Here is an 11,884-nt window from a genome sequence, read left to right as displayed (position 1 = left end):
ATTTGCTGGCAGAAGACATATTAGACATGCAGAGAAGAATACAAGAAAAACCAGGTAAGGTTCATTAAAATTTAAGTTTATATTTTGGTGATGAAGTATTTTTTATCACTAACAATTTATTCAAAACTCATAGGTCTCGAAATGACATCAGATCAGTTAAAGAATCAAGCTTTGATTGAAATTGAAAAGCTGTTACAGTCCAACGGAAGTAGCCTCAAAACTTATTCTTCACTTCCATATCCTGTAAACAACAATATCCCATCTTCTTCCAACAGATTGATTGTAGAAGAGTTGTGTTATGACACAGAAAAGTGTGCTTCAGACCATCAGAAGATGCTTCCAAGTCTAACAGATGAAGAAAGGAATGTGTATGACAGAATACTGGGTTTAGTCGAAAAGAATTATGGAGGTGTATATTTTGTTTATGGATTTGGAGGTACGGGGAAGACTTTTCTTTGGAAGACTCTGACGTCTTATATACGATCAAAAGGAAAAATTGTGATCAATGTTGCGTCGAGTGGAATGGCTGCCTTATTATTGGAAGGAGGAAGAACTGCTCATTCAAGGTTTGCAATACGAATACAGCTCCACGAAACTTCAACATGTCATATTGCTGTTGATAGTGATCTAGCGGGATTGCTTTTGAAATCTAAGTTGATTATCTGGGATGAGGCACCAATGTTGCATAAACATTGTTTTGAGGCTTTCGATCGAAGTATGAGAGATATAGCAAGAGCAGCTAATGTTGATAATTTTGATACTCCATTTGGTGGGAAAACAATTGTTTTTGGTGGTGATTTTCGGCAAGTGCTTCTAGTTATTGCTAAAGGGAGTAGAGGCCAAATTGTTCAAGCTTCTCTAACCTCTTCATCATTATGGCGTTTTTGCTCTGTTCTTCATCTCACAAAAAACATGTGTCTAACTATTGATTCAGATCCTGGTGAGATTAAATCCATCAAAGAATTCTCGGAATGGATTCTAAAATTAGGAGATGGTTAGCTTTCTCAACCAAATAATGGTGAAGCTGTGATCGATATTCCAGGTGACATGCTTCTTATGGATAATCTTGACCCTATAGTTTCAATCACGAATGCTATTTATCCATCTTTGCTTCAAAATCTCGAAGATGTTAATTTTTTTAAGGGGCGGTTAATCTTATGTCCTACCAATGAGGTTGTTCAGGAGATCAACAATCATATAATGGATATTCTACCAGGAGAAACGAAGGAATATTATAGTTGTGACAGAATTTGCCCAACCGATGCTTCTACTATCAGAGATGGGAATGCCTCTATTGAATTCCTAAACTCAATCAAATGTTCTGGACTGCCGAACCATGTCCTGAAGTTGAAGATAGGAGTTCCTATTATGCTCTTAAGAAACATTGACCAGAAAAATGGATTGTGTAATTGGACCAGATTGCAGATAACAAAGTTGGGAGAACATGTCATTGAAGCAAGAGTCATCGGCCTAAACGACGAAGGTAACAATGATGAAGACAGAGTCTATATCCCTCGCATGGCACTAACACCTACAGATGTGAAGTTGCCTTTTAAATTTCGCCGTACTCAGTTTCCTATTTCTCCGTGCTTTGGAATGACCATTAACAAGAGCCAAGGTTAGAGTTTATCTCATGTTGGGATCTATTTGTCAAGAGCGGTCTTTACTCACGGTCAACTGTACGTCGCCATGTCAAGATTGAAAAGCATAAGAGGTTTGAAGATCCTAATTGTTGATGAGGATGGGAACAGAGAAACAAAAACAACAAATGTTGTTTTTAAGGAGATTTTTCAACAAATCAGATAACGATGACTCATATTCAGGTACTACATTATTTTTACTTATATTACTCTTATATATTTATATAACACAAATTATTGAACCTAAAAAATTACATTGCTTTACATTTATCTAATTGTCAATTTTATGTTTTTCATGTTTAAGGAGTGTGGCAGTGGAACATTGGAAATCAGCATGAAGTTTGTTTATGGATTATCCTTTAGCTTATTTTATTTTAGCTTTTGTAATGTTAAACAACCAAATTTAAAGTTTCAGTTTCATGAATAGTAGGATCAAACGGAATGTCGTTCTTTTAAGTGCTATATGTATATATATTTCGTAATTTTTAAAATATTAATGAAAAACATGTCGTATTTTATTCACTTCCAAGAAGGTGAAACTAGAAAAATACTAATAATCCTACAACCAAAATCCCGTAAATTACTGACACTAACACCACTACGTAGAAGCAAAGATCATGGAAAGATTTACTCCTATTTAACTCCAGGTTAGTTGTACTTACAGTATTCTCAATTCTGATCATCTGTCTTCAGTTCCTTTGCTTCTTTCACTTCTCTGGGAACGATAGTCACCGCCTGATAACGTCTGTAGAAGTTATTGAATCAATTAGTTTCTCCATTTGTATTATATTCTGTTTATCTTTACTTAACATTATACTTATTATAATTTTTTTTTCCAGTTCCAGGATGTCTCTCTATTACTCTCATGGTTCTCAACTTTTGGAGTGGATGCAGATGAACACACACAGCACAGAAGCGAAACAGCTCACTTACACTGAGTTTCCTAAACACTTTGTTTGGAACAGAAATACTAAAAAGTGGACTAGGCGTCAAAGAAAGTCAGCTGTTACTCAGATGCAATTTAGGTCAACAGCTAATGATGATCAGTTTTACATGAGAATCCTTTTAACACATAGAAGAGGTGCAACAAGTTTTGAAGATTTACGTACTGTTGATGGCATTTTATATCAAACGTGTAGAGATGCATGTTCTGCTCTAGGTGTCCTTCAATAAGAAGAATAATCTATCAATGCAATATGTTCCTATGTTTTATTTTTTTCTATGTTTTATTTGTTTTCGTTTAATGTTTATAATTTTGCTAAACCATGACTCTTACTCGAATTTTTAGCTACTTTTTAAAAAGTTAAAGCAATTAACGATAAGTACCTTAGAGATGGAATGATGCTGCTATAATATCAATGGCATGTCCACTCCAATATCAACTGCATCCCCTGAAGATATTGTGATTTGGTTGCACCATATTTGTTTATCAGTCTTAATGCGTCTTAAAAGAGAATAGCTTGAGGAGTTTGAAGGTCAAGATTTATACCGTCGTCAACTTGAGCTATAAGGGAGAGCTATAACTTGAACCATTTTGTCTAACGTTTGGATCACAGTCTGTCCAATATCCACATAACTAAAAACAAGAAATACTTAGAGTTAGCAATAGAACTAATTGACTGAAAGATTTCATCTACAAACATAAGAGCTACACAAAGAAACTGAAGAAAATATAACTTAAAATTAGAGACTCATAAGTTGAATAAAATTGAAATTAAAACTGAATATTGAAATTGGTTCTGATCTAATAAACCAAATCGAGTATACAATAAAATTGAGATTTCGGAGAACAGTCACAGATCAGAAAATTGATAACTGTAGAAATCGAAGTAAACATATAAGAGAAGAAAACAGAAGAAGATATACACATCACGTGGTCGAGAGTCGCAAATAAAATAGGAGTTCCTCAACTCAATTACTTCGTAGTCAAATTTGAGGCTTTGGGGCTCTTTAGATATTAAAGGAAAGATGAAAATTTCGCTGAATACATGTTCAGCTCATGTATCTGATCAGACAAAATAGGACGGGGAAAGAACAGTGGAGAAAGAGAGAGGAAGGTGTGGGCGGCGGTGGATGACATCCCAATTAAGCGGTGAAGCTAGGTAAGTGATGATTCTTTTCTCTGATTTTTTTTTCCAGTCCCCTTTTATTTTATTTATTTTAACGGTATACCCAAACGAGTTTTCAAAAATAACAATCCGAAAATATAGTTCCTCTAACTCAAATAATTAGTGTAGTATTATTTGTAGTAATAATTAGTGTAGTATTATTTATCAAAAGTAAATGTATCAAATTACTTAGCTGAGTCTAGGTAAATCAAATACTTACTCCACTTAGAGGTATCTACCTCATACGACATTTGTAGTAATAATTAGCGTAGTATTAATTTATCATTTTAACATCGTCTGAAAATCGACCAGTTATTAATATATTATAAAGGGTATCTTCACTTTTATAATACTTTTAAGTTTAGTTTTACATGATTATAAAATTAGTACTTTTATATTTTTTAATACTTATTACTAGACTAACATTAAAAATTATAAAAATTTAATCAAATTATATTTTAAAGTACTTACCAATATTTACTTTTAACATATTTATGTTAACTTTAGTAGTAACATAACAATATTATAATATTTTATTTTGACGTATTATTACATTTTTATATTGTTTATTTGTTGTATTTGCCTCATTATTTTGTGAAATAAAATAGTAATTTTAATATTATAATTGTGAGCAAATAAATTTATTAATTTATCATCTATATAAATTTAGTATTACTCTTGAAACTGAGAGAAAGTAACGGATGGCGATTTTGGCGATCAACTTCGCTTTTTGAATGAGAGGCATCGGCGAGCTTGGGAGACGGAAAGAGGGTCTTTCCCGTTCTCCGGTGAGGGTGGTTTGCTGGGGTCAGACCGGAAATCTGATCCTGATTTTCAAATCGAGTTATTCTCGGGTTTGGAATCTTAATTCCATTAATGGAGTTTTGATGCGATTGGAATGTGGTGATTTGGCACGGCTGAATATCATGATTCGATTTGAGGAGATTGGTAGAATCGGATCTGAAAATTTGTTTTTAATTTCGGATTTCGGTTGGGATATGTTGGTATTAAAATCGGGGATTTCGATTATGGGAGGTTTGGGGTTAGTGCTCGGGTTTTCAGGGTATTATCCTCAGCTGATACGCGATATGGGATTTGTTCGGGCTCTGATTGTGGATGTTAGATATCGATTTTGGTTGATTGGAGTATCTCGGGATTTATATCAGCGTATCAGGACTGATTTCGGGGTGTTTATTTGGGACCTGGTTTTATCTCGACATTACTGTCTTTCATTTTCTTTCCTCTTGCTACTCCTTTTCGGTGGTGATTTGCAGTGGTTAGTAGCGGATAGAGCTTGGTTCTTGCGGCTTCTGATTTCATTAATGTCTCAGTCAGGGTTGATGAAGGGTAAGGGTTCGTTGATGCGTACGGAAGTTGTCAAAATCTCGAACTCGGTCTTGGCTCAGAGGATTCAACAGTTTGATCTCACTCTCATAGGGAGACTGATGAACCCTGGGGTCCAGCGGATTGAGTCTTTTCTTTCCACCATGCCCAAGATATGGAAGCTTGAAGACAAAGTGGTGGGAGCTGATTTGGGTCAAGGAACTTTTCAGTTCAATTTTGCGGATGCGGATGATCTTCAAGGAGTTCTTCAGAATGGTCCTTACCACTTTGATAGTTGGATGCTTTCTTTGGTTAAGTGGGAGCCCATTGTATCTTCTACTTATCCTTCTGCCATCAACTTTTGGGTGAGAGTTACTGGCATTCCGATGCACCTGTGGGAGGTTGCTACTTTGGAGGCAATTGGGAAGAAAATTGGTATCATCCGAGATATTGATGAAGATTCTGGGAGTGTATGTGTTACGGTCAATGGCTTCAATCCTATTGTTTTCAACCTGTTGGTGCCGTTTGAATCTGGTGATGAAGTGGTGGTGACTCTAGAGTATGAGAAACTCTCCGGCTATTGTGGACATTGTCTTCGTCTTACCCACGATGAGAAGGGCTGTCCGGAGCTGACTAAAGTTGGAGGGAGTCACGGGTTTGAGCATCAATCTGACAAGAGAGGTGTTCAGCGTCAACAGGGAATGGGGAATCAAGGGGTTCTACACAACGATGGTGGCTGGGAGAAGCCTAGGAAGGTTGTCAAGAGAGCTTTGGATTTCCAAGCTTTTGAGTTTTCTGCTGGGGCGGGTAATTCCGGTATGTTTCATCAGTCTCGTCACCATGGATCAGGGAGGGAACAAAAACGAACGTATAGTGCTGTTGCAAGTGGGTCAGGAGATAAGCGGGAGTCTCATAGGGGTCATGCTGGATACATGGGACCGACTAATTCTTTCTCCCTTAACCGTAAGGGGAAAGGGAAAGCTTGGCCGAAACCGTTGTATAAGGGAAAAAGCAGTTCCAAGGAGATGCAGTCTCAAGGGGTTCTTGGTGTTGATTCTGACGTGGTTGATCAAGGAATTGCTCAACAAGGAGTCGCTATGGAAAGTTCTCCTCCTCATGGGACTGATACGGGTTTGAATGACCCTGAGTTTGATGAAGCGACTGATGATCTTCTTGAGGAGGATGTTACCTTACGTGGTAACCAAACAGAAGAGGGTGAGATTACCCTCGACCAGGTGGATAGGGTTTTGGGAGACTTGGATTCGGGTGATGCAATCCTCAATGTGGAGGATCCGAAAGGTACTTCCTCATCACCTTTAAAGTTTGATATGGATGTCAATGTAGTTCAGGCTGCCTTGGAAGAAGTTACTATAGGTTGTAAGGGGATTGAGGGGGCGAGGAGGAATACTTCTCTGCCTAAGAAACAATTTAGGAAGCCTGGTTTGATTTTAGCTTCCCCTGGTAAACGCTTGCTAGCTAAAGCTTTATCTAAACCTGCAGGTGAAGGGAACAAACAGAATGGGCTGGGAAAACAAGGGAAAAAGGCTGTGGATGGCAAATCTGCTGGCATTGGTATAAGAACAGCAAAGACAGGGATGGGGGCTCTCCCGAAACCACCGGCTAAAACGTGAAGGTCCTAAGTTGGAACTGTCAGGGCATTGGGGCTGATCTGACAGAGAATTATTTGGGTGATTTGTGGAGGAAGCATCGACCAGATATTTTATTTTTATCAGAGACAAAGAAATGTTGTTCTTATTTAAAAAAGTTTCAAACAAAATTTGGCTATAATAAATTGTTTTCTGTTGAACCCCGCGGGGCTAGTGGTGGTTTGGTTTTATTTTATAAGGATGAAATAAATCTTTCTGTTCTATTTCATAATGATCGTATAATTGATACAAAAGCTATTTTTAATCATCAATCGGTATATTTATCTTTTGTTTATGGTGATCCGGTTCCCCGACATCGCGGAAAAGTGTGGGATAAATTAACGGATATTGGATCCTTTCGTATTGATCCTTGGTTTATTATTGGAGACTTTAATGAATTAATTGGTAATCATGAGAAGCAGGGTGGTGCCTTGCGGTCAGTCTCTTCCTTCAAACCTTTTATTTCAATGATTAAGGATTGTGGGATGCTTGAATTTCCTTGTTATGGGGATCAACTATCCTGGCGTGGGAATAGGTGTAACAATCAAGTGATTCGTTGCCGTCTTGACCGGGCTTTGGGTAATGAAGACTGGCACGCCCTCTATCCCAATTCGAAAGTTGAGTATCTGGAGATGATTGGCTCTGATCATAGTCCAATTTTAGCAACTTGTTTGACGGCGGTCGGAGATGTCAGAGACAATTCCGGTTTGATAAACGGTGGTTGGGTAAGGAAGGCTTGACTGGAGCGGTTGAGTCTGGCTGGAATCGGACCCGGAATTTTAGGACTCCGGGTTTTGTTGACAAATTAAGGAACTGTAGGAATTCGATTTCCTGGTGGAGGAAAAATAATGTCAGTACTGGTCCATCAATTATTTCTTCTTTGAAGTCTGCTCTGCATGATGCGAAGATGGATGATTCGGTTTCGCAGGAAGATATTCGGGGGATTGAGAGAAAGTTGAAAGAGGCATACCGGGATGAGGAGATTTATTGGCAACAAAAAAGTAGAAAATTTTGGCTAAGGGTGGGGGACAAAAACACTTCATATTTTCATGCATCTACTAAACAAAGACGGGTTCGGAATAGGATTATTGGTTTATTTGGTACAAATAACGTTTGGGTTAAATCAGCGTCGGGTATGGAACATATAGCTACAACATATTTTGAGGATCTGTTTAAGAATTCCGATGGTGGAGGTATTGCTGAAATGCTACAAGCAATAGATCCAATTGTTACGGAAGGTATGAACAGAGATCTCATTAGGGATATCTCGGAAAGGGAAGTTAGACAAGCTCTATTTGCTATGCACCCGGAGAAATGTCCAGGTCCTGACGGGATGACAGCTTTGTTTTTCCAAAGATTTTGGTCTTCTCTCAAAGGGGATTTAGTGGCTTTAATTAAAGATTTTTTCTGCACAGGCAGCTTCGATCCACTTTTAAATGAGACCAATATTTGTCTCATTCCTAAAGTGGATCGGCCACAGCGGATGGCGGAGTTTAGACCTATAAGTCTATGCAATGTGAGCTATAAGATTATATCGAAAGTGTTGTGCTTCCGTCTAAAGCGTCTCTTGCCTCGTTTGGTGTCAGAAACTCAATCAGCATTTGTTTTTGGACGATTAATTACAGATAACATCCTAGTGGCTCAAGAGATGTTTCACGGATTAAATACAAATAATAGGTGTAATTCGGAATTTTTGGCTTTTAAAACGGATATGAGTAAGGCATATGATCGGGTAGAGTGGGACTTTCTGGAGGCGGTTTTGGACAAGTTAGGATTCGATAGGAGATGGATTTCGTGGATTATGTGGTGTGTATCTTCAGTGTCATATCGGATTCTTCTAAATGGCGAGCCAAGAGGTTTTATTCGACCACAGAGGGGGTTACGACAAGGGGACCCTCTTTCACCATACTTATTTATTCTTTGCACAGAAGTTTTGATAGCTAATATTAAGAAGGCTGAAAGAGCGGAAAAATTGACGGGTATTACCATTGCCCGTGGCAGTCCTTCTGTTTCGCACCTGCTGTTTGCGGATGATAGTCTGTTCTTCTGCAAAGCTACTGCCCAGGAATGTAGGACGGTTATGGAGATAATTGGTTCCTATGGCAGAGCCTCAGGTCAAGAGGTCAATCTGGCTAAATCATCTATTATGTTTGGCAAAAAGGTTACTCCGGAGATTCGATCCCAGATAAAGTCATCGATCGAATGCAGTATGAGCATTGGTCGATGCTGGTTCAATTCTCTGCGTTTTGACTTAAGTCAAATGCTGCGTTTTGGGCAAAAGGGAAGGGAAAATCCTTAAGTCGTGTTTTGGTCTCATTAGTCGTGCATAGCCGATTTTGAGAGAAAGAAAAGAGATAAAAAACTGTTCTTGAGCGTTCTTGGTGATTTCTGGAGATTTGAGGCGTTTCTTGGTGCGATCTGTAGCTGGGATCGTTGTAGGAGCTTCCTAGAGGCTTGTTCTTGTTTGTTTAAGGTTCAGATTCTTCTGTGGCAAAGGTAAGTGCATGACCATGGCTTATCTAAGCTAGAGGACTCTTTAATCTGTTTGTTGTGTGATGTTAGACTTGTTAGATCGTGATTATGCACGTTGGGAAGCTTTCTTGTGGCTTGGGATCGAGTTTTGTGGTTGTAGGAACGAAGATCCGGCGAGAAGCTTCGGGGAAATCACGGTGCTCGAAGTTGCGTCGATCGATGCATTTCTTGCGTTGGTCGATGCAAGTGCGAGGACGGCGCGTAAAACTCTAGGGTCTCCGTGTTACGTCGAGCATGCGTCGGTCAATGCAGAGTGGGCATCGGTTGATGCAAGTTACACTTGCATCGGTCGATGCAGCTTCTGTGTCGATCGATGCTTCCCCATTTGGCATCGGTTGATGCATGTGTGGCGTCGGTCGATGCTGAGTCCTGGTTTGTTAATTGTCATTTGTTGATTGTTGTGTGATGGTTATTGATACTCTATTGCTTGTGTGTATAGCCCAGTAGATGGGAGGATTGCCTTACTGAGTGTTTATAAAATACTCATGCATTGCAATATGTGTTTGTGGTGCAGGTAAAGGCAAAGTGTGATCGTGGAATCAAGGCAATGAAGAGGAGGATGTTCTAGGGACTCGGTTTTATGTTGTCTGGCATTGCTAGGTTGCTAGAGTTGGGTCAATAGAACATTGCTAGGTTGCTGGTTCTATGATTCCTGTTGTTCTGGATATTGATTATGTTGGAATATGGTTATATTTTATTATTGGATTATTATTGAATATTGGTTGGTTATTTCCGCTGTTGAATGTGTTTGTGGTTAGGTGGCTAGTGGATATGGACCACTAGTTGTAGTTTATTTATTATATTATATTTATTATTTATTATTTTTTAAAAAAAAAGTCGGTCGTTTCATATTTTTATATAATTAATTTTAATTTTTATCATATTTAATTTATCAATTTTTTTTTTCTTGGTCGCTATGTTGTTCATTTGCCTGTCGCTGGATCCAGCGACTAGTTTCAGCGAGTGATCGCTGATCGCTGGCGACAGTCGCTGAAAATTTTAGCGACTGAAAATTACGATAACTGATCGCTGGATACAGTCGCTGCGACTGGTCGCTAAACTAGCGACAGGTAAACGAACAACTATCTGTCGTTGTCGCTTGTTTCTGTCGCTGGCGACAGGCAAACGAACAAACCAATAATCTATCGAGATAAGTATTCTTTCATATATTTTATAGATTAGCAAATAAATAAGCATGATATGCTTTATTAGCTAATGTTTAATAAAAAACCTATATTCATTGATAACTGATTAAAACATATATATATATATATATATGATTTTACAAAAACATTTTAAACAGAAAATTTATATATAGATATTTTCATTTAACGTTTTTAAAAAAGAAAGTTTAAAGATTATGCTTAACATTTATTTAACATTCATTTATATGATTGTTATAATGTTTGTGAATTAATTTATTTGTTTAATCACAAATTTAAATCTAATCAAAATTAGCATGATTAAATATTTTAAATAATGTCATCCAACCTTGTTTGGTGAATAAATTGAAAATTTAGTAACAAATTACTAAATAATGATTATTAATTATATTTTTTTGGCATCACTTCTATGAGAAGGTTTAAGTCCAAGTATATGATCATAAAGATTTTCTTATTTTTTAGAATAATCTATAGAAAGTAAATGATTAAAAGTCTATAAAAATATATATACAAATCAATTTTTACCAAGATTATAATATCATTCATGGAAAGATATTAGATAATATAACATTATTAGTCACAAAATATTGTTGTCATGTAGACACAATATAATAATATATATATTTAAAAAAAATATTATAATCTTAGTATTTGTGATTTTGTAAATTATGAGATGTTGATTTGAATCACATCCTAATGACTTGGTATACTCTTAGAAGTGAATATAACTATATGTTATAAAAGAAAAAAAGCCACAACATTGATGAGAAAGTTGCTATAAATGTGACCATGAATGTGGATAAGATATATAAAGTCGTGATCAAGGTCGACTAGTTTCTCCACTAGAAGTGAATAATAAGTACAAGAGGTACTTATCTCATCTATATATATGATGATGAAGAAAAAATCTAGTGTGAAATAATTTCCACTATTCTACTAATATTAAGAAGTAGTAGAAAAAGTATTGAAAGCTCTTAAAGAGTATATATACTATTGTCTATGGGAACACAATTTGATATTAATGTGTTATAGTCTCTCAATTAGTCTCAAAGTCAAAAGAGCATAAGATATCATACATTACCCAATTTGAGAATGTTATTGATTACAAAGTGAGAATGATAGACATGAAGTGTCATCATCTCGAGGGGGAGAATTCATGAATCCCACATACAGAGGTGATGGAACAAATTTAGGGGGGTGTATTCAACTTGACATTTTAAGTGATTTGTGTGAAACTTACAAATCCTATGTTATTCAATCATGTATTTAAAAAAATCTATTAAAATCCACTGTTATTGAACTGATGATTTAAAAATCTACTTTAAAATCCACTGTTATTCAAAATAGTTTGTGGATTTGGATTTTAATGATTTTTGAGATTTTGGAGGATTTAGGTGGGATTTGTTTAGTTAAAAATAGAGAAATCCAAATCTCATGGTTTTATGTGGGATTTGAAAGAATTTTACAATAAA

General features: G+C 36.7%; 1 protein-coding gene and 1 long non-coding RNA gene across 8 annotated transcripts in view; one reads left to right on the top strand and one right to left on the bottom strand.

The window, feature by feature from the left end:
- LOC104710797 overlaps window positions 1-3,796 on the bottom strand; it is a 10,063-nt gene extending 6,267 nt beyond the window's left edge. For 3 of the 7 annotated variants that reach the window (XR_755074.2, XR_755073.2, XR_755075.2), the window contains exons 1-4: window positions 3,507-3,795; window positions 3,130-3,216; window positions 2,967-3,031; window positions 2,303-2,385 (exon numbers count right to left, since the gene is read on the bottom strand). This is a non-coding gene — a long non-coding RNA (uncharacterized LOC104710797). Of the gene's footprint in view, window positions 1-2,302; window positions 2,386-2,966; window positions 3,032-3,129; window positions 3,217-3,506 lie in introns of all 7 variants that reach the window. The other 4 variants (XR_755079.2, XR_002033554.1, XR_755076.2 and 1 more) reach the window with 3 other exon arrangements.
- LOC104715146 lies at window positions 7,185-8,967 on the top strand. Its single transcript, XM_010432586.1, has 4 exons — window positions 7,185-7,442; window positions 7,604-7,718; window positions 7,845-7,955; window positions 8,879-8,967. The coding sequence occupies exons 1-4, from the start codon at window positions 7,185-7,187 to the stop codon at window positions 8,965-8,967; spliced, it is 573 nt and encodes a 190-aa protein (XP_010430888.1).

This window comes from Camelina sativa, chromosome 9 (assembly GCF_000633955.1).
Source record: "Camelina sativa cultivar DH55 chromosome 9, Cs, whole genome shotgun sequence".
Taxonomy (NCBI): Eukaryota; Viridiplantae; Streptophyta; class Magnoliopsida; order Brassicales; family Brassicaceae; genus Camelina; species Camelina sativa.
The sequence above is the reverse complement of the archived record's forward strand: the minus strand, read 5'-3'. Positions and strand labels throughout refer to the sequence as shown.

Excerpts from the sequence above, each read along its gene's own strand:
- LOC104715146 (XM_010432586.1), top strand. The coding sequence starts at position 7,185 with ATGATTAAGGATTGTGGGATGCTTGAATTTCCTTGTTATGGGGATCAA. Across the intron at positions 7,719-7,844 it reads GATTTATTGGCAACAAAAAA|CGTCGGGTATGGAACATATA; the intron begins GTAGAAAATTTT and ends GGGTTAAATCAG. Across the intron at positions 7,956-8,878 it reads AGATCCAATTGTTACGGAAG|GTTACTCCGGAGATTCGATC; the intron begins GTATGAACAGAG and ends TTTGGCAAAAAG.